General features: G+C 34.4%; 2 protein-coding genes across 7 annotated transcripts in view; one reads left to right on the top strand and one right to left on the bottom strand.

Moving 5' to 3' along the window:
- Positions 1-24011, top strand: part of CMSS1 (cms1 ribosomal small subunit homolog) — a 402077-nt gene that overhangs the window by 130504 nt on the left and 247562 nt on the right. The gene's annotated exons all lie outside the window — the stretch shown is intronic.
- Positions 1-24011, bottom strand: part of FILIP1L (filamin A interacting protein 1 like) — a 334108-nt gene that overhangs the window by 123212 nt on the left and 186885 nt on the right. For all 6 annotated transcript variants that reach the window (XM_051985183.1, XM_051985178.1, XM_051985180.1 and 3 more), the window contains 2 exons: positions 13043-13304; positions 12221-12394 (listed from right to left, as the gene is read on the bottom strand). In XM_051985183.1, the coding sequence (XP_051841143.1) occupies positions 12221-12394; positions 13043-13294 (426 nt within the window). In that variant the 5' untranslated portion in view covers positions 13295-13304. The remainder of the gene's footprint in view (positions 1-12220; positions 12395-13042; positions 13305-24011) is intronic.

Here is a 24011-nt window from a genome sequence, read left to right on the forward strand (position 1 = left end):
ATGGAACTTTAAGGGAGTAAATCAGGATATATATATTTTAGAAGCATGGCTAGAGTTCTAGGCCTAGAGAGAAGTGAAGTAAGCATTAATGTAGATGGATGCAAGAAATAGGGGACGAGAATGAGAGTTCTGATCCTGAAAGGTTAACTCCTCTAGAGCTTGGTCTATGTATCTGGAAACATGGTGGCCAAAGAGGCAATGTTGTAAAGAGCTCTGGACTTGAAGCCAGAAGAGATGTTGATTCAAATTCCACTCCTGATACTTAGTAACTATGTAACCATGCATAAGTCAGTTATTTCTTTGATCTTCAGTTTCCTTATCTGTAAAATAGGAATAATAATAACCATAGTATCTATGGGTTGTTGTGAGGATCAAATGATATAACACATATAAAGTTGTTTTAATGCACTGATTATATAAGATATAATGTATATTATGTAATATGTAATGCTAAAATAGAATATAATTATATATTGTGCTTTATATGATATATAATACTATAATAGAATAGAATTGTAGAATATGTAATGCTGTAATAGAAAACAACTATAATATCTAATAATACAATGCTATTACTAATATTATTTACTACTGTCTAACACATCTTCAATTTTCTCTCTCTACCCCCAAATCTTTGGAAGCACAGCTCAGGCCTCATAAAACTTTCTTCCTCTATGACCCTAGCTAATATTGATCTCTGTTCTTTCTGAATTTCTGAGGTACTTATTACTTATACTACAGAGAATATTAAATCTTCATTATTTTGTGCATGCTTGGTTTGTCACCTATACTCCAAACCTCCTGAAAGCACAGAGCATGTCTTATATTCTTTGTGTGGGTCCCTGGAGAATTCTAAAATTTTAATTCTTGTTGCAAAGTTGGAACCTTATAGCTACGTATTGGTTAGCTAATTGGTATATATGGTGTATAATTGGTTAATTTAATTGACATATATGATGTGTAATAACTCATGATTCTTCTGAGCTCTTAGCACACAATATTTTTATGTATTATATACTATTTTACATATGTAATATATAATATTTATATATAATGGAATATATTATACATGGTATTTATATACATGCATATATACATTTATGTAATTATATAGTTTTGAACCTAGTTTATATATTTTCTCAGTAAGTATTTGATTGATGGCTATAGAATTAAATGAAATAGTCCAAATAGAATATATAAAGCTCATAAAGTCCTATACAAACTCCAGAAATAAGGTAATTTGAATTTAATATACAAGTTATATCAGTTATTCTTTTGGTTACTACTTTATATTTGTGTTTAATTATTACCTGTTCTAATACCCATTGTGACATAGAAGTGACTATTGGATTCCTGAAGGTAAAACCAGCATAATACAAGCCCTGACAAGTCATGTATCTTGTGAATTCAGTTGCATTTTCTTCTAATGAGTATTGCCCCTCTTTTATCCAAGCAAGAGATTTCTGGGAACTTAGAATGATGCCTTTTTTGGTGTAAAATTTGTCAGGGATGTCATTGCTATACTCAAATTATTTATTTATGTGTGTGTGTATGTGTGTGTGTGTGTATGTGTGTACACACACATAGTCATCCACAAACTCCTTGGTATCAAAATTCTCAAATTAACCTTGCATCATCACTTGAACTTCACAGGAACAGATACTGACTTGCACTCTCAGCTTTGACATTGTTATGTCACGATTCACTTTCTCTCATGTTCCTCGTAACACTCTCTTTCTGTTCTCAATACTCTCTTAATAACTGTGGGAGAGGCTTCAATACAAAATATCCAGAAGCTTCCTGACTTACCTGTCTCTTCTGATTACCAGAATCCCAGTTAAGAAAACTTATAACAGATTTTTTATATAGATTATATGTCATATATGTTTATGTGTGTGTGTGTGTGTGTGTATAAAATATGTATTCAGAGAAGATGGAATAGATGGATAGCTGTGAGCCCTCTTCTCCTACCTCTTCAGTTTCTAGTACTACCGGACTCCAAAGATTTTCAGTAAGGGCTTACCTACCAGTCAGCTCTGTTTTAGGACCTGGCTTAGTTATGTTTGACGATCTGTCAATAAAGTGTTTACCTGTTACTTGACCTCTCTAGACCTTAGTTTCCTTATCTTTAAAATGTGAAGGGGTTAAACATACCCCCTAGTATGTATATTCAGAGCACACAAACTCATCTTTATATTAGTTAAATGTAATATCATAGGTAAGGTCATAGCAAGAAAGTCATATAATACATTCCCAGTGCAATTCTAAGTGATAGTTTAGTCTGAAAGAAGCATCAGTGTTCCCTTCCATTAGCAAAGGTAGCTGGAGTTATAGATAGATAGATAGATAGATAGATAGATAGATAGATAGATAGATAGATAGATAGATAGATAGATAGATAGGAAGGAAGGAAGGAAAAGGTAGGTAGGTAAATAAGTAGGAAGGAAGAAAATAGAAAGTGGAAATAGAGAGAAGGCTGAAGATAGAAATATGTATATGTGAAGCAAATGTATATATATATGTGTGTGTGTGTGTGTGTGTGTGTGTATGCATGCATGTATGTATACATAAACAAATATATTTAAATTATGTTAAACTTGCTTTTTACTCAAGGCTCCTAAGATTGGTATGGAATAAAATTGATGTAAAATGGGATCTTTTGGGGGAAAATGATGGGAGTGAACCCTGAAACTGGCCAAACTCTCCTCTGGGAGAGGCTCACCCTCAGGGAATCTAGTTAAATGGTCTCACTCAGTTGAGATTGTGGCCAAGGACCCAGTAGCTCAATAAGTGATTTTATTCAATTGGAGATCTCGGCCTAATAAGTGTTCTGTTGAGTAGCCCAAACTGCTTCCAGCCTCCAGACCAAGATTTACGGGATATAATCAAGGATTAGTCAACCTTTCTTCACAGACATACTACACAGGACCTTGCCCACTGTTGAAGATATCTTCTCAGTGTAATCCACCTTTGCTATATTCCTTGCCCACTAAAAAGTCTATCTTCCTAGCAAGCTGGCTTCTCAGTGCCAATAAATCCCTTTTTACCACACAGATTTCAGGTTTGTGAATTCTTTCACATAGAACCTGCACCTCCCACTACAGGGGATCTCCAACCCCAATTCTCACACCTCATCAAAATCTCTACTTCAGAGGAATGAGTTGACTTAATTGCAAAATGAGAGACTTGAACTAGATAGTTTTAAAAATTCTTATGTGTCAGTGAGTCTTAAAAAAGTATTGAAAATGGGTATCACAAAAAATAAAATAAAATAAAATAAAAAAAGAAAAAAGAAAAGAAAATGGGTATCACAAAGGTAACAATGGAGAGGTAGCTGGTGGTTAACAACATTTAATAAATGAAAAATGTTAAAGAACTGGAGCAAAAGAGGTCAGAGGAAAGCAGGGGAATCTTTGTCTTTTTGCATTGTGGGTCTCTTTGGCTGTCTGGTAAAGCTTATGGATCCCTTCTCGGAATGTCTTAAAATGTACAAAATGAAATACTTAGAATTACAAAAGAGACCAATTATGTTGAAATAATGTGGTTATCCTGATATTCAAAACAAAACAAAAATTCAAGATCCTCCTGAAATCTAAAGCTATGTTTTAGTGGCAGAAGAAAATAGGCTATGTGGCAAAGGCAGAAGATAATGGATAGCTCAAATACTCCATTGTATCTTCACTAGTCTAGCCTCTGACATGTTGCATGGATGCCCTGTAGTGAACTTCTGGGAGGCCATGGGCAAGAGTTGCACTGAATAAGCAGGCATTAATATTCATTGTGGGAAGGAATATTCACAACAGTGAGATATTCAGCTCCATTTGAAATATTCTAGGTGCTTTCTAGCTATCAAACTTCTACATTTCTTACATTTTAAAGTTGCTAAATGCTATCAGCAGTATAAAAATTTTAAGTCTCTGCACTTAAGGACCTTACAGTTTAAAGGATAAGATACATAACAGATGAAACAAGAGTGGGTAGAATATTGCAGCTGAAGTCAGAAGGATGAAGTTCAATTTTGAATTTGTCACTGACTGACCATTTCACTACTCTGATACTTAATTTCCTCATCTGTAAAATAAGAATAATACTTCACATGTTTTTTAATGAGTTGGAATATACAGAATCACTTTTTAACTGTAATCTGCTTTACAAACATAAATTATCTCTGTTAAACTCTCAAAGAGTTTACTCCTCTGTTCCTTTCTCAGCTGGTATCTTTTGTTCTCAAAGAGAACCAAAATGACATCACTATGTTAGAGTTGAGTTATGGTGTGGCTATGTCACACAACACAATACAAGCTCAGGATATTCTGCTACAAATAGTCTCCGGGAACATTTGAGGTGGACTTTCTAGCTTTGTACATCTCTTATTTCTTCTGAGCTAAGGCATTGACAGATTGTTAGAATGATAAGGACAAGGGACCTCAGGATTACTGCAATATTTCCCCTAGAAACTACCCTTTCAAGGGGAGAACTGCCCTCAAAAAGGGCTACAACTCATAAACACATACACGACTAGAATGCATGCTATTACATCATTAAGTATGAGAGACATTTAAAAAACAAAATGTTCTGAAATTTCTGATAGGGAAGGTTATCATCAAAAAACAAAATGTTCTGAAATATCTGAGAGGGAAGATTATCATCATCTGGTGATTCAAAAAATGCCCTTTGGAGGAGGTGGCATTTGAGTTGAGATTTGAAGGATGGATAGGAATTCAACAGGTGGAAAAAAAGGGAAGAGGAGGCAACAGGTTGTTTCAATAAACCTGCATAAATTATGGTCAGCATTATAGAACATAATGGGAAAGAGGTAAGATAGATTTTAGGAATAAGAAAGAATTCATTTACTACTTCATTTTTCAGGCTTATTATTCATTACAGCCTTTAATTGTCTCTATATTTAACCCAATTACCATTCTTTCTCTCCTCAGTGACATGCTATCTTCCATTTCTGTTTCTATTTCTGTCCCCCTCCTCAACCTTGCCTTCTGGAATACCTAGTTTCCATCAAAGCTCAGCTCAGTAGACATATTAAGACCTATAGGAGGCCTTTCCATGAGGAAAGGGATAAGAAGGATGGAGAGAGAGGCAATAGGCTGATTTAATATTTCCATCTGCTAGTATCCTCTTCTCCCCCACCCCAAATTACCTTGTATATCTTTTGTGTATGAAAATGATGGCTGTCTCTTTTCTCTGCATTCTTTTAGCATTTGTTACCTTTGTTATATATTCACTTCTGATTTCTGTTCTCCTATGTTATGCTCTAGGTCTAGACCAAAAGGAAAAACGTTTAATTGTTTCATAGATAAAATGCAAATTCCCTTAGGGCAAGGACAGTTTCATTTTTGCTTTTGTAGATATCCCTACTGTTTAGCTCTGTGCTTTGCATGGTCCTCTCTTATGATTCCCCTATGTTTATTACGCCTTTTATCCTGCATTTTCTTTGTATCCAATTGTTTACGTGTTGTCTTCTGTTAGAAGAGCTTCTGCAGAGTAGAAATGCCTTTTGCCTTAATATCTCAGCATTTAGCACAGCACCTGGCACATAGTAGGAGCTTAATTTATTGTTTGATAATGCACTAATCAATAGTGTTTGATTCTTCATTTAAGTTTAATTTGAAGTTAGATAAACCTTAGCAGTTATCTACTCCAGACCCCCTTACAATTGATGAGGGAGTAAATTAGATTGTCCAAGTAACTAGAAACTAGCAGAATCAGAATTTATATCCAGGATTACTGAATCCATATCCACTGTTTTTCCTCCTACATCATGTCTTGTCTTTCTGCTAATTTAACAACTGACAATTTTGTCCTCTAATCTGCCTCATTTGTTCATTTAATAAATATTGTAGTAGGCAGAATTCCTGTATTGGGTGGGAAGTTGAACTATATATGATGTGATTTTATGAGTCTTGGTATGAAATGGTTACTGTTTAGAGTACTTTCTATCTTCAAGGATGTTGCACTTAAGACTGGAAGATAATAAGCATTAAGGAAATACTTGTTAAATGGAAAGGCTAAGTGATTTACTTGCTTTAAGTGTTTATAATAAGCATTTCCATAAGATAATGCCTTCTGGAATATCACTGAGAAAGGTTCTTGACAAATGCAAAGTGGCATTATATTGAGACTTGGCACCTTTTCTGCAAGAGCTCAGATTGCAGAATGGCCATTAATTCCATCATTCTTTCAACACTCTTGTGAGGTATGTGACAAGTATTATTATCCTCACTTGAGAACTGAAGATAGACTTCAGACCAGTGATGGAGACGGGGACAGAAACCAGGACTCATGTCTTCTAATTGTGGAAGGTAAAGACATACCTTACTTTACTATAAGCTTCCTTTCACTTATATATGTTAAATAGAATATATGTATATAGGTCCATACAATTATTTAGCACCTCTTTTAAAAAACAAAACAAAACATGTTTTATGGTACAGATTTACCACTTACAAAGCCTTAGCTATCTCTTTGTGACATTAATGTATATATGGTACATTTGAATGGAATAGACCAGAGCAAAAAAGAGTCAGACACTTGAAGAAGATGGAAGGACAAAATAGCATAGGGACAGAATAGAAGAAAACTTCCTAGTTTTCTTGATTGATTCCATTCCAACCTGGATTAGTGGATTGCTTCACTGGTAGTCAGTGCAATAATTGGAACATCTCCAGAGATTTTAGGATATGACCTCTTCCAGAGACAGCAGAGATATAACTAAGACCACCTACACACTGAGGACTGTCTATCAATGCAAAATTATTTAGCACTACTGTCTGTTCATATTATCAATCTGTCTGGAAGGTGATAATAAGAATACTCAAGGGAGAGGGTGACAAAAACATACCATTTTTTTTTCAATCAATATAGCTTTTATTAGCAAAGAGACTCATCTGTCTCTTTTTATAAAACTATTTATTGATATGGACCAAAGTTTATAACCAAACTTGCAATATACTCCACTTGGTTAATTTTTCATAGCTACAAGGAATGTATTTATTTTTTTTTATTTATTTGCAAAGGATGTGCATGGGTAATTTTTCCAACATTGACCCTTGCAAAAGTTTTTGTTCCAAATTTTCCCCTCCCTCTCCCCAACCACTCCCCTAGCTGGCAGGTAGTCCAATACATGTTAAATAAAACATACCATTTCTTAGAATGATCCTAACCAAAGACAATTTGTGGAATAGAACAGATATAACCATGCATGTTTTGCTCATCATTGTGTTTATAAATATAAGTTTTTTCTCTTATTAGAGTTGAGATTTTATGAAAATTTTCCATATGTAATCAAAATCCAGAGGAGACAAGAAGAGTTAATGATTTCTTTTGTGCAAATGAAAAAACTATATGAATATTTATATATTTTATGTATTTACATGTATGTTTTATTTATTTAAATGTGTTTTTTTTCCTTACTATACACAAATATCTAAAAGGGGAAAAAATAGATATGAACTTTACATTATAGTATATCCCAAGTTAAACTTTGGATCATTCTTTTTTGGTTTAATATATTCAGTAGTAAAATACTAGGTAAAAGGAGACTTATCTTTATAGAATGGTACTGCTTGGAAAGATGTGAAGTCCAGGGAGTCACAAAACTAGTAAATACATTAGGCAGGATTTGAGTTTTACCCATTCCAAGTCCCTCACACTATCTAGTGCCTCCTATTTGAGGGTTCTGTTCTCCTTTTACCTTCTATAGGTTATAAGCTCCCTGGGGGCAGAGACTGGGCTGACTTGTCCCACAGAACTTATTTAGCTTACAATACCTTACACAAAGCCAAGACCTCTGGTCATAAATATCAGTAAAATAAATGAATAATAAAGCAAGCACTAATCAACTAAAATAGGAGTTATGCTAGAAATCAGGAAATATATATATATCCCCCCTGAGAATGGGACTTTGGGACAGGCTATATATCCACTACAACCAGTCTTGTAAAATAGAGATAAAAGAGCTTCTCTTATCTTTGTTTCACAGCATGACTCACAGGGCCTGAGGCCTCTGGGTTTTCCCCTTTATATGTAGAGATAACCAATCACCATCTATTTATTAAGCATATACCAGGTAATGGACATATGCTAGATACTGGGATTATGAGAAACAAAAGGGAAACCGGATCTTTTCTTAGTTTACAATTCTATATGGTAAAATAACATGTAAGTAAATGCAAGATCTGTATAAAGCAAATACAAGGTGATAGTGTCATGAATATCAGAGGATGTAAAAGGAAATAATTTATTGTCCTGTTGTCATGACTTACAGTCTCTTAACCTCCTCAGTTCTTGGGTCATCATGCCTGCACTAGCTCCTTCAAGCTTCTTCTTTCTCTGTCTTGACACTGTGGTAAACCAGTTCTCTTGAGCCCTGTGCTCCCTTATCAAATCTCTGATCTTGTCCTGCCAAATCCCAATCCTGGATCACTCCCAATACTCACTGACTTAATCCTACTTACATACCATTGAATGAAGCTGGAAAAAAATCATGAAACTTTTCAAATTTTTGTGACATAACTGGGCCCTCACTGCTGCAAGACATTCTTTCTATTTAATTCACTATGCCACTCTCCGCAACAATTCTTTTACATAATTTCATCTCTCTTCAAATCTTTAATTATTTCCCTTTCCCCTATTCTCCTAACTAAGAATCTTGTTTCTTATTTTACTGAAAAAATTGAATCCATTTGCTGAGAGCTTCATATTCTTGCCTCTTCAGTATTTTCTATCACTCCTATGTTTTTTGCCACTATCTTCTCTTTCACCCGTCTCACATAATGAAGTGGCCCTTCTTCTTTCCAAGGCAAACCTCTCTACCTGCACAAGCAATCCCATTCCATCTTGTCTCAATAAATTGTCCCTCCTGTCATCTTCACCCTCTCACTTATCATCAGTTTCTCAATATCTTTTAGCTGCCTACAAACATGTCCATGTTTCTCCTAGCCTTAAAAAAAAAAAAAAACTCACTTTATCCTTCCATTTCTGTTATTTTCTTGTATCTCTAACACCCTAAATTTAGCCTTTTGTAGTTAAACTTTTTGAGAAGTCTTTCTACAATAAGTGCCTCCACTTCCTTTCCTTCCTTCTCTTAACTTTCTGAGAATTCTTCTGACTTCATCATTGAATCAAAGCTGCTCTCTTCAAGTTACTAATTATTTTTAAACTGCCAAATACAATGGCCTCTTCTCAGTCCTTATCCTTCTTGATCTCTCTGCAGCATTTGACACTTCTTAAGAAGTTCTCCTCTTTAGGTTTGCAGGACACTATTCTCTCAGGGTTCTCCTCCTATGTGTCTGTCCACTGCTTGATCTCTCTTCTCCTTCTGTTTCATTTGATGATCTCCCCAGCTCCCATGGATTCAGTTATTTCTATATTAATGATTCTGAAGTTTGTTTTTTTCTAGCCCTGACCTCTTTCCTGACAACTAATTTTGCATCTCCATCTTCAGACCTCTCAAACTGAATATTCTGTAGGTATCATAAACTCAATGTGTCCAAAACTGAAATCATTATCTTTCTCCCCAATATTCCCTTTCCCCTCCAAATTTTCCTTTTACTTTTGTAGGGTGCCACCTTCTTCACATCATCCAGAATTGTTGTCATAATTGTTTTCTCACTCTTTCCTTCACTCCCTGTATTTCATCTACAGATTTTTTTACCTTTGTAATATCTCTTGAATACTTTCCCTGCTCTCTTCTGACACTGCTACTGTGTCTGTTAGCCTACTGAGGAGCCTACTTGTCATAAGTGTCTCCCCATTCCAGACTATACTTCAATCAGCTAATAAAGTGATCTTCATCTAAAGTGCAAGTCTGACCATGTTGTCTTCTCCACAATAAGCTGTATCAGTTCCAGAATCAAATATAAAATCCTCAGGTGTCTAAAACCCTTCATAACTTACCTCCTCCCTTTTCAGGCTTTTTACACTAAGTGACTAAAATGCTTACAAACTTGTTGAGAAGACATGAAATAATTAGCTAGTAAGATAATGCTTTTTGTAAATAAACTGACAAATTGTGTAGACAATACATAGAGGATGAATTCAGAGTAGGGAAAGATCCATGTGGTTCAAAAAGACTCATGGCGTCTCAAGGCATAGGTGAGTTGAAGTTGTAGACAGCAGAATGAAGGAAGGACTCAACAGAATATATTTTAAAATATAGTAAAGAAGTTCAACATGGCTACACTAAGGCTTTGTGCTGAGAAAAGTACTTATTGGTTAGAAGCTGGAAAATGAAAGGATGTCCATCAATTGGAGAATGATTGAGTAAATTGTGGTATATGAATGTTATGGAATATTATTGTTCTGTAAGGAATGATCAGCAGGATGAATACAGAGAGGACTGGCGAGACTTACATGAACTGATGCTGAGTGAAATGAGCAGAAACAGGAGATCATTATATACCTCAACAACGATACTGTTTGAGGATGTATTCTGATGGAAGTGGATCTCTTCGATAAAAAGAGCCTTACTTGATCAAAGAGGGACAGAAACAGCTACACCCAGAGAAAGAACACTGGGAAATGAATATAAACTGCTTGCATTTTTGTTTTTCTTCCCAGGTTATTTATACCTTCTGAATTCAATTCTCCCTGTGCAACAAGAAAACTGTTCGGTTCTGCACACATATATTGTATCTAGAATATACTGCAATCCATTCAACATGTAAAGGACTGCTTGCCATCTGGGGGAAGGGGTGGAGGGAGGGAGGGGAAAAATCAGAACAGAAGTGAATGCAAGGGATAATGCTGTAAAAAATTACCCTGGCATGAGTTCTATCAATAAAAACTTATTTAAAAAATAAAGAAAGAAAGAAAGAAAAAAGAAAAAAAAAAAAGGAAAGTACTTATATTTTAGGCATTTGGAGAAAATGAATGGGGTTTTAATTTTGGTGATTTTTAAAAGAATTATTTTGTAACTGAAATTTAATGTTACTATACTATAGCACTGGGGTTGATCTATTTGCTATATTTTATCAACTTGGTTTGGAATTTTGTCACAGCATATGCCCTATGATTTTTAATTTGTATTGTAGGAATTTGTTGGCTTATTACTGTGGAACCGGTGATAGGGGTTCTAATTGTTAAAATATTTGGAGATGTATCTGTGATCCTGTATTGCTTTTAATTTGTTGGGAGCCAGTAGAATGGTTTAATATTCTTGAGTTTTAGCTTTGGCTCCCCATGCTTAAAATTTGGATTAAATCATAAGTCAGCAAATTTTGGGTGGTCTAGGCCCAACCCCTCAGCGATGCTGATTTACATGACCAAACTCCTTCACAATTTGGCAAGACTGGGAGTCTCTTTCTCAGGAGACATAGAAGACGAGAATAGCAAGGATATTAGAGGTCAGTGCTGAACTCTGCTGCCAGAGTCATGTGGAGAAGTTTGTCCAAATTATGCCTTCATGATCTTCAGTTTTAGTATGTGCTTCGCATCCCCAACTTATTTTTTTAATGAGAAATTGATTTAAAAAATAATCCCATCAAAGCTTCAAAGGAAAATAAAAAGGCTAAAACAATCCTAAGACAATTGAGAAGTGTCAGCCAAAGACTCAGAAGCCACTATACATTTGCACCATGGTTGCCATGTTTAGAACATTATTTATATCTATCATTGCAATTGCTGAGCAAACTTGGTGTTGAAAAGTTTTTTGCTGCCTTTAAAATTTTGAAGGAAAAAGAGAGTATGCACTTATGCAAAATACATGACAGAAGTGTATGTTTTCAAAAATTATTTCTTGGATAGCTCTTCAGGTCATTTCCATTCATGCTCAAAGTTTCTATGACATAATATCTCACTGTTAAAAAAAATTAACTTCTGCAGTTGAACTTTATCTGTTTTTTATTATTGCCTAAGATATTAACCTACAAGCCCCTGGAAGATGTTCTAATCTCTGTCTTCTCATTTTTCCTTTTAAACAAATTCTTTATCATTTGGTAGTTTCAGTTTGATGTCTGAGAAAGAAAACTTAGCAGAAGAATACTGTTCCTGTTTTGTTCTTGATTTTCCTTAAGCCATATGGTATTGAATTTTATCATGTCATATTCTGCCTTTAGTATGCTTCCTCTTCCAGTTATTTAAATATTGAAGAATACAAAAGAAGGTTTTTACCAGCTAAGCTTGGTACTTGGCTAAGCTGTCAGATTCTTCCACCTTACAAATATACTTTAAAGTTTCCTGTTAGAGCACCTTATATGGTACATACCTCATTGATTGGTTTCTCATAGATGTCCTCCTGCCACGGAGCAACCTTTGCTTGAATGGCATCTCTCTGGAGAGCCTCTAACACCTTTTTTGGAGTGACAAACCCATACTGAGCTTCCAGCAAAGCCAAGTCCATTTTTTCAGCCTTTAAAATGCCTATGACTTCATCTCTAGCCTGTTGGAACACAAGGTACATAAAAACAGGCTGTCTGAATTAGCAGCAAGTAACTTCTTATTCAGTATAACAATGGTTCTGACATTTCAAACATAGTTAATGTTAAATTGTAGTTCTTACTGAAGAGAAAGCAATGGAGATGGGTTCCTTTGTCCTCCTACTTTCATCTTACCTATAAGTATTTAGTTAACTTGATACCTCTTTTTAAACTAGCATTTAATTTTTTATTTCATTGAATTTTCAAATGTAGGTAACAAGATTTTCCAAGTCTCAACAGTTGCTTTTAGGCTTTTCCAGTAGGTTAATATAGTAAGTGTAGAACTGGGTACAAAAGCAGCTATTGTTATTGAAAACCACCCCAGAAGTCACCTGGTATTATTGTTATAGATGCATGTTGGTGCATTGAAGCTGAGGATGTGACCTTTCACAACATGCATTCCAATAGCATGTCTTAATGACAGCTCGTTTAAAGATGATTAATTGCTCTCCTCGTTGGCAGAAGGGATGGTGGGGGGGAGAACTTGTGCTTGCGCACGCATGACCATAGGCTGTCAAGGGCATGCAAATACATATAACATATGAATGCGTGGCAGAATGTATACCAAATTTAAAATTGAAATATGGATAATGACTCAAAATGTAACTGACCTGCACTTCTCCTTCCAGAATGCTTAGGAGGAATAACAAGTCATCTCTCGAGAGATTGGCTTCTTTGGGAGAATTTCCATTCTGTGTAGTATCTGATTTGGGACTTCTGAGGACAGGATTGGTCTCAAGGCTATAATCATTCTTTTTATTTCCCCTCTTCATTGTTTTGACGCCCTGGATGGCAGGATCCTCACTGTATTTGTTGGTTGGTGTTTGGGGTATGTGTTCAGAGCAGCTACTTCTGGAAGGCATTTTTCAATGTCTAGAATGAGAAAATCACCAATTTTTAACTCTTGATAGAAGTCGCTTTTCCCATTTTTGACAAAACACATCTGCATTCCCAATATATTGTCAAAGCTAAAGACCAAAACATATAAACTGTGTAGAATATTAGCAAATTAATAATTTGAATCCTATTTTATATTTCTATGAGCAAACTAATTTTCTCTTTTAAAGTATGTGCTTCCTTCATTATATGTTTAAATGGAAATATATTTGAATTTCATAAGTATCTTTGAATTGCTATAATCTGTGGTTTTTAACGAGGAAGTACATGATTTTTTTAAATAAATTTTGATAATTGTACTTCAATATAATTGGTTTCTTTTGTACTCCTTTGCCTTTTTATTTTATGCATTTAAAAACATTATTTTACGAAGAGATCAGAGTTCACTAGATTGCCAAAGAGATCTCTGACACAAAAAAGGTTTAAGAAACCTTATCAAAGAACTATTCTTATTGCTATTCAGTCATTTTCATTGTGTCTGACTCTTCACTTGGGGTTTTCTTGGCAAAGATACTGCAGTATCTTTTTCTTCTCCAGTACCATTTCCTTCTCTACTTTATACATGAGGAAACTGAGGCAAACAGTGTCAAATAATTTACCTAGGGTCACACAGCTAGTGTCAGATATTACGGATGTAGCTGACATTGAGGATGGAGCATAGGATCTGGAGCCAGGAAGACTCTTCTAACTGAATTCAAATAAGGTCTCTAATACATGTTAGCTTTGTTAGTCTGGGTAAGCCATTTCACTTTTCCTGGATAAATTTCTGAGATGATAAATTGCAGATGAGCTGGTGAACTGCATTGATGGAGAATATTTCCTTGTGGGGAGTTTTCTTGAAATTATTGATCCTATTGTCTCTCTTTTCCAAATTCCCCCCTTAACATAGGATCCTGTTTTAAATGATCAATCAGTTGAGCCACCAGCAATGAAGCTGAACCACCATTATATTGACATTGTTCCGTCAGTGAAATCACATGGCAAAAGCTATAGTTATGTGGAACAATATCTCAAAAATTATCCTCTAATAAGGTTATATAGTCTCCATTAGTAAAGGAAATACCCATATTGATAAAATTTTGCATATATTAATATATCTTTGCTTTCATCTATCTAGCCTTTCACACCTTTATAAGCATCCACATTTTTTGTTAAACTGACATTTAACTGATACCAACCAGTAAACATTTATTAAGGACTTACTAAGTGCCAGGATATGTGCTAAGGTCTAGGGATACAAAAAAGAGGCACAAAATAATCCCCACTCTCTAGGAGCTTACAATCCAATGACAAAAAATATTTAACTCTAAGTGTGTATTTTAATGGAATCCTCTCTTTGGATTTGATCATTTTTTCTTTGCCATAGTGCACACAGTTTTCTTTGAAAGATATAATAGCTAGCATTCTTTATAGCATTTTAAGGCTTACAAAAGATTCTACAAATAATCTCAGTTGATCCCTACATGCTGTTATTATTCCAATTTTATAGATGAGGAAACAGAGGCTGAGAGGTTAACTAACTTGTCCAGGGTCACAATCTGGGGAGGATTTGAACTTGGGTCTTCCTGACACCAGGTCCAGTACTTTTTCTGATGATTCTCTTAGCCAAAGCTTTAGATACTTATCTGTGATTTCCCTCCTGCAGTGTGATTTCACTGCTGCAGAGTAATCAAGAATAACCTCTTACCCATCACAAAGAAGTGTAACAGAATGTTCTGTACTCCTAGCAAAAACTTCTAGGTCAAACAGTCTTGGATTAAAATAGTAAAAGACCTGGTCCTAGTCCCCGTTCTGGTTCCTTGACTGAAACTTTGCACTGTAGTATTGAAAAGAATTCTGGGTTAGTATGGAAATGACCATTCTCCTCTTGGCTCTGTCTCCCCTTGTAAATTCAACCTTAGGAATATAACTTAACCCTTTAAGGCTTCAGTATCTTTATCTATAAAATGAAGCAGGGGTAACAAAATCAGGGGGGTTTATGCCTTTAATCTTTTATACAAACCCCTTTTTTCCCGGAATGAACATTTTAAAATACATAACAATTTTAATAAGTAGTTATTAAAAATAGTAATAATTTTGAATAATGCTATTTTGTCAACTATTTTATTACCTACTTCTATAAAATGTCTATGACATGCTGTCTTAGAGGGAGAGAGGGAAGAAAGGGAAGGAGAGAGGAAAGAAGTGAGGAAGATAGCAAGGAAGGAAGGAAGGAAGGAAGGAAGGAAGGAAGGAAGGAAGGAAGGAAGGAAGGAAGGAAGGAAGGAAAGACTATTAGACACCTGTTACTATGTATCAGTTGCTGTGCTAAACAATTTACAAATATTATCTTATTTAATCTTTACAATCCTTACCACTACCACCAAAAAAAAAAGTTTCTCACCATTACCTTAACACTATCAACTTCTACATGATAAAATTCCTTCCCTAGGGAAGAAGTATATAGGTGGTTCAGTGGATAGTGTTAGCTCTGTAGTCAAGAAGGCCTGAATTCAAATTAAGCCCCGGATACTTGTGCTATGTGACCCAGCGCAAATCTCTTTTAAGTTCTGTCTGCCTCAGTTATTTCACCTGTAAAATGGGTATTATAATAATAATGTCTACCTTCCAGATTTGTTGTGAGACAAGTTAGATAAAAATTACAAAGTGCTTTACACAGTGCCTGACACATAGTAAGTGCTTTTAGTAGGAGAATACTTTTTTCTTCTTTCCTTTTTCAATACTTTGAATTTGAAGCCTGTTCCCTTAGATAGTTTCAAGTTGTTTTCACAAGATAGGATGAATCATCTTTCATATATTACTTATGTCACTTACTATCATATTTATGTCCTTTATTAAATGCTGGCTTTTACTTTAACTATATAAATTGAACCAATTTTGTTTCTGCTGGCTTTTACTTTAACTATATAAATTGTATCAATTTTGTCTCTTCTAGGCTGTAAATTTGTAGCTTACAAGTAATACACGCTCCCTCTCAACATCTAAAAATGTTTTTTTTTCCCTTTTCAGCTTTTATTAAGAGCTAGTTATATCTCAAGAACTGTGCTAGATGCTGATATTACAAATAATCAATGAGACAAACCCTTAATGTATCTCCTCTGCCTTTCCATATTCAAAGATTTGTAAATGAAATTTCTGCCGTAGCTAAGTTTCATAAATAGTACCATATCCTGAGACCATAAAATTAGGCAGTTGAATTAAAAAGCCTTTCTGTGGAATCTATATAGAGTTAATATTAGTCTTACGTAACACATTTAGTTATTCAGCAAATCCAACATTTTTGAATTCAAGTTAAAACATGCTGAATAGTTCATGTACTATAAAACAAAACTTCTTAAATTGTGGGTTACGACCCCATATGGGATTCTGTAACTGAATGTAGGGCCACAGAGTTATGATTTATTATCTGTAAATGTTTGATTTTATATATTTAAATAGCTGGGATCACATAAAAATTTCTTGGGCAGATAAGGGATTGTAAAGGAAAAAAGTTTAAGAAGATCTATAAATTATCTAAATACACAGGTGTGACTTAAGTTGAAAATTGTTTTTCTACATGGTGTAAATGTATGTCAAAAGTGATTTGAGTGCTTTTAGAACTCTCATCATTTAGGGCATAGGAAGAGGTAACATTTTTATCCATTGATGAAGCCAACCCCATATTGTTTTAACAACATTTAACAATGACCAATTATCTGTAGTATCAGAAACTACTGAAGGGAAGGAGTGAATATGCTCACTTGTTTACAGTAGTAGTTGAGAATACATGTTCTGCCAACAATCACAAATGAGGAATAATGAGAAGTAATTAAACATCTTGAAGAAGAAAACAAAGAGGCAAATTGGATGATGCTCTCAAACTTTGTAGGATCAGTGACTTCATTGTTTCTCTTGGCAAATTCTTGATGCATTGGTCATTGACTCTAGAGGATGGGCTAGGAAAGGATATATGGAAATACCAATGGTATCTGGGATTTTTGTGTTAACTCCCTCTCTCCTTTCTACCAAAAGAAAGCATCTGTTTTGTTTATGTGAAATAACAATGTAAATCTTATTCTTTTAGAAAGGGTATATAGAGGAGGAAAATTCTGTTCAGTTTTCAATTTTTATTCATTAATATGTCTTGATTGCCATATTTTTACTGTTTTATCCTTTATACTTGAAATTACTTTGTCTTAACTTTTATATATTTTGTATATTTATCTCCATGTTCTATTTCCTCTTTCCCCCATAAAATTTAGATTCCCTGAGGTAGAAGTTATCTTTGTCTCTGACCCTTAACCAAGTACCTTGTACATAGTAAGTGGTAAGTGTTTGTTGAATAGAATTGAATTAAATAAAATTGAATGGAATGGCAGCATATGTGGTAGAGAGAGAATTTCACCAAACTTCTAGTCTTGGCTAAGCTCTAAAGTAGCTGTTTTAACATCATCAGCCTCAATTTTCCTACTTGCAAAATAAAAGGTGTGGCCACAGTTGTCCAGCAAGTTAGACACAGTAAACTGGTTAATCTGCCCATAATTGTATTATCATAAAGTTTTATTCCTTTCTCCTTCTTTCCTTCCCACAAGTAACCATCAGCCAACACCCCTCCTTCATTGTTTGATTTCAAGATTTTAGTGAACAAAACAACAACAACATGCCTTCATCACAAAACTGGTCTTAGATTGAGTAAAGCTGGAGTTGAAATCACTCAGCACTGAAATTGGGTGATTTTATTTCTTCATGATAGATAACTTCATTTTTATGGACACAGTACTATTTAGTAGAAGTGACAATTTGTTTTGTTTTCTTTGTGTGATAGTGTTCAGCATTAGCTGGGTGATCTTAATTAAAATTATTGACCAAACCAGTTATGCTAGGTTTATTTTTATCTGTCTGTGAAGACAAATAGGGAATTGGCTATTATTTACTTGATTTGTGGAGAGGTAATTAGCAAATTGGAAATTTCATCCCAAAATAAAAATCTCCGATACTCTCCAGTATCAGATTAATAGGGTAGAATGATTGCTGAATGGTTATTAATATAGATACAGATTTATAGAATCCATAGACTCTCTGAGTCTCTATGATATAGAATTTGAAAGGATGTGTGGTTTAAAAAAAAAAGGTACATATGGTGATGTTGAACTAACCAAGCAAAAGGGACCTGGATTTACATAAATTTATTCATGCATCTAAAGACAGATTATGTCTATGTAACACATGTTGTCATGATATCGTTTTGTTTAATAATCCACGTTACAGTTGACAACTCATAATAATGCACTTTTTGCTAACGTTTGTCCAGTTAATTCTTATTTAAAAATTCTTCTGGAATTTATGCATTCACAAATCCCCATCATTTTAGTTATTCACTGAGAGTGTTTTCTTTTGAGGTACTTTTTATATATAGAAGAAAGTATGTAGATATATTTGCAAAAGTATCCTATTTATATATAGCAAATATTTGTGAATATCATTTAAGTCCTTTGTTAATAAACTTTTTCAGTCTTTTTTCAAATGCAGATCACTTTATCCTGGTGGAGACTTGTTAGCTTCTAAACTGCTGGAGCCAGGGATATTTTCATCTTTTGGTTAGTTTGGATTACAAAGGATAGTAAGAAGATGGGAGCATCCATTCACAGGGCAAAATGAAGGTTAATTTTAGGCTAGCTCTGTAAAAGGATTAAAGTAATTGATAACGGGAATAAAAAAATCGAGTCTTTAAGTATTTTTATTTTTATTTTTTCAATGAAGCTTTTTTTTTAATTAGCTGTTGGTCTACAGGTAGTATAGGTGGGTAAAAGGGTTTGGGAAGTTAGGTAACTTTTCTGGGCGTAGTTACAAATTACCAATATATAGCTCCACCCATAGATATTAGTAACTTGTTTTTTTCCATAATCCCTCCAAAATCTGTCATTTTCCTCTTTGGTAATCTTATCAGTCTGATAGATGTGAGGTAGCATCTCAAAGTTTTTGGTTTTTTTTTTTTTTAATTTGCATTTCTCTGATTATTAGTGACTTGGAGCATTTATTGAGTGACTACTGTGTATCAGATACTCCACCAATCCCTGAGGATACAAAGCAAAGCTAACATTCTCTGCTGCCCAAGAACTCAAGGAAAGTGAGAGGGAGCTCGCAAACAAATGTCAAGCATAGGTATGAGTGTAAGCTCCTGTTAAATTGGAGGTAATCTCCAAGGAAGGGCAAACACATTAAGGAGGGCAGGGAAAGGTTTCTTGTAAGAGATGGAATTTTTGTTTGGAAACACAGGTGAAAATATCTTTGAACTGATTCTCTTGGGCTTGAGCCATATTTAATCCTTGGATAGGAAATAGGTCCTCAAGTGCAAACAATTCATTGCTAAACATATTTTTATTTGATAAATATTCCATACTTTCTTACGGTTTGGAACAGTGTGTTTGCTGGCTTTGCATTTGAGTTTCATCCTTTTGAGCTGCAATTCAGCTCCTTAGAAGAGTGGAAAGAGATGTTGTAGGATGACCAGTCATTAGTAGAACTGGTTGGGCTCTGGATATTAACTGTCAACGGTAAATGTGATTCATCTGCAATAATACTGGCTAAAAATAGACTTTTAAAACTGCTAAGTTACAGAAGAGCCAGGTTGTTCATTGCATAGCCACATAAGGAAAAAGGGCATGTTGGCCTGTTTTTTAAACTTGGTGTATCTTAAAATAAAAAAAATAAGAACATTGTTTCTGTGTTTAATTTTGTTTCCTACTATCCCCTGGACACCAACATTTAAAGATACTAAATCTAGCCAACCACACTAAAACCTGATGACTAAAAAAGGCACATTGAGAACTAGATAACCTAATTTAGCAATTGCTTGTCTTTATCTCCTTTCTACCATTTTCAGTCAAATTAAATGAGCATTTCCTTTTTTGTATTCTGCTGTTTTCTCCACGAACAAGGATAGAGAGGAAGAAAGAGGCTGAACAGGATGTTCAGTGCAAAATTCTCCAATTCAGTCTTGAGAGTCTGTCAAAATTTTATATGGCTCTTGCCCCCAACCTAAAGTTTCCCCTGGCAACATCAGAATTTGGATTAAGAGCCCTAAGTTTCCATGAAAAGACTCAGGCTAACAAAATATTGAATATAAAACAGGTCCTCAGCAAAGTTCACATTTTTTTATTCTTAACAACAAATTTGCCATAGATCCTTTGAGTTGGATGGGTCCTTAGTCATGAAGTCTAACTTCTTATCCAATTAATTATCTTGGCAGATGGTCATCTAGTTTTTGTTTAAATGACTTGTAGCCACAGAGAATTCAGTGGTACAGGAGAATTCTCTAAATTCTTGTTAAAAATCCATTGTTAAATGATTCATATTTTTTTGAAAATATTTTCCTCTTTTCAGCCAAATTCTGTTGCCTTTTAATTTTTTTCATTCATTTGTTCCGGTTTTGTCCTCTGCAGTAATGCAGAAAAGTTTATGCCCCATTATACAATATATCTCTATACGTAACTGAAGAACTCTCATGACTCTAATTTATTTCCTAAAAGGATGAGCTTCCCAAGATCCTTCAGCTCCTTTTTATATGACATGGTTTCCTGACTCTATACCATTTTGTTCAAATTTTTATGATTATATAGTTTAAAATGTGATCCACATTCAAGTCAGTACCCTAGATATTGAATGAAATACTTTAAGAATTAAACCTAAGTAGGTTGGGTAAGTGAGATTATATACAAAAGCCATTGTCCGCTCTGATCTTCAGGTTTTTAAAAGTTGTTTGTCAGAGAAGCAGGATTCTAATAATAAATATTAAACAAAATATTCTTTTTTTAAAAGCTCTTTTTTTTATTATAGCTTTTTTATTTACAAGATATATGCATGGATAATTTTTCAGCATTGACAATTGCAAAACCTTTTGTTCCAATTTTTCCCCTTCTTCCCCCTACTGGGAAGTGACTACTGATATCCTTTGTATGTAATCTAAAGATTAGATTTCTAGTTCATTCCAGATAAATGCTTATATATGTTATATAGTCAATATACAAATGCTTATATAATTTCCCCTCCTTTTGGCATTTATTAACAAGCATTTATTAGGCACCTGCTATGTGTTAGGCACTGTGCTAAATCCTGGGACTATGCACACTCTAATAAAGGAGAAAACATGGAACATCTATGTATAAATGAAATAGATACGGTGAATTAGAGGTGTTCAGCAGACAGTAAGATTAGAAAAAACTTGGAAAGGCTTCTTTCAGAGATGGTGGTTTAGCTGGAACTTTAAATGAAACTGGGGAAAATAGAAGGCAGAAGTGAGCATGGAGAAAGTTCCAGGTATTGAAGATAGCCAATGGAAATGCCAGAGAGAAGAGATAGAATGTGATTGAATTGCAAGTACAAAGAGAAGGAGTAAGGAGTAAGTTATAAGGGGACTGGAAAGTTAGAATGGATCCAGGTTATGAAAAACTTTAAAAGTCAAACAGAGGATTTAATATTGATTTATTAAGAGGTTTTCTGTTAAGGAGAGTTAAAATCCTTTCTCTCTGTAACTTCTACTGTCTTTTAGCCTTCGCCCTGGAAACAGTTAGGTGGCCTGATATATAGACTGACTTCATTAAGCCTAGAAGAAGGAAAATCTGAGTTCAAGATCTAAGCCTCAGTATGCCTCCGTTTTTTTTAAGCCTCAGTATGCCTCCGTTTTTTAAGCTTTTAGGTGGGAGTAATTGTATCTGCTTCAAAAGGTTGTTATGGGGATCAAATAATAAATTATTTGTAAAAAGCTTAACATAGTACCTGGTACATAGAAATTATATAAGCATTTGTATATTGACAATATAACATATAAAAGCATTTATTTCCTTTTCTCTTCCCTGGAATGAACTAGAAATCTAATCTTTCTAAAAAACTTCTAAAGTCCTAAAACTTGAAATCTTTTATTATGCCTATTTCATTTCCATCTCTTCTCCAGGATGACTATCCTTAGTTTCTCCAACCAGTCCTTACTATCCTAAATGCTTTCCTTTGAACACACACTTGTTTAGTCTTCTGACTTCAAAACCACATTGCCTCCCCAACAACCTTGAGTATTTTACTATTGGGGGCAAAATGAACTCTACCCAGGATAATATTATAGGTTAGAAAGATTGTATAGATCCCTAGACAGGTGGAAGCCCATCAAAAAAGAGGGAGCTTTTTGATTCTTACATAACCTTCAGTTATTTCCTTTTGCATAAAAATCTTTCCCAAAGTGCTATTATAAAGTAAATTGCATAAGGTCCTAGGACTCTTGAAGAGAAAGGAAGTTGTTTTGACTGTTTATTAGCTTGTGCATTTACTGTGTTGTATTAAATAAAACCTATCTTGGATTCAGTTTTTTGTTAGCCAGTCCCTTCATGGAAGCTTAGGGCTCTTAATCCAAATTCTAATGTTGCCAGGAGAAACTTTATGTTGGGGGTAAGAGCCACATAAAATTTTGACAGAGATTCTCAAAATTGAACCCAAGCCATGGGAGACCAAGCACTTTGGTAATGGTTTGCACAAATCACTAATAAAAATGTCGAACACAATAGAGTCAATCCCTGAGGCAACAACACACTTGAGACTTTCATCCTCATTTATACTTATCCATCAATCACTCTTTTCTGAGTATAGGCATACATTTTAAACTATACCTATCTAACTGTATAAAAAGAATATTTTTCTCCTTCTAGTTCTTAGAGATATAAGGAACTTTTTCCAGAAGGCTTGCTGAAATCCAAGTATACTGTTTCTATCACAACCTCTTAGTCTTCCAGTCTCTCATTCCAAGAGACTCCTGGCCTTAGATAAGAAGTAAACAGCCAGTACAGTGAACTGTAATGGAGCAGCATTACATCATGGCATTTCTTTGCTGTGTGTTATGAGACAGTTGGAAGACATAGAGAAATATAGAAATTAGTATATATAAATAGATGAACTATCCAATTTTTCCATTACAAATCAGTTACTCTTTAAAGATTGTTTTCTTATTTAAGAATGAAATATGAGTAAGAAATTATTTTAAGTGCTTAATAGAACAGGACAGAAAAAATTACTTTTTTATAGTCCAAGGTCAATTTTTAAGTATTTTAGAATTCCACATTCTCTTCCCTACGGCTGCACTCTTAAAATATCAAATGATGATTTTTTTTTTAATGGCCTAAAGATCACTTTTTACATATCTCCCTAGTATACAGCTAGTTTCTTTGTATTCTTAAACTTCAGTGTACAAGTTACTTAAAAACTTAGTATTGAAACATGAATGGTATTTTAAAACTATATATATATATATATATATATATCTCCTCTTCTAAAATGGACAACCCAAGTAGTACTTGAACCCTGAACCTATAGGCAACTCTTGTGAAACTAAAGTCTTCTGAATATATGATACAGTCCCCTATTTAGAAACCTTGGAAAATTGACTGGATTTTCTGAGTTATGTAGCATTTTCTTGTTTTCATTTATTGACACATCATCAACTATAATTTAGTGAGAGAATAAATTTAAACCAGTTCAACATAAACACTTCTAAATTTCATGTTATGCTGAGTGTACCAAATAAAACAGGTCACTCAGATATGTATATTACTAGGCAGAATTCCCAAGGGCACCAAGCCATGATTGCTCTTTCATGTCTCCCAAAAGTGGGCATGATAGTACAAGCTACTAGACAAAGCTTCATTGTTTCTTTTGGTTCATTCA

The sequence above is a fragment of the Antechinus flavipes genome, chromosome 3 (assembly GCF_016432865.1).
Source record: "Antechinus flavipes isolate AdamAnt ecotype Samford, QLD, Australia chromosome 3, AdamAnt_v2, whole genome shotgun sequence".
Taxonomy (NCBI): Eukaryota; Metazoa; Chordata; class Mammalia; order Dasyuromorphia; family Dasyuridae; genus Antechinus; species Antechinus flavipes.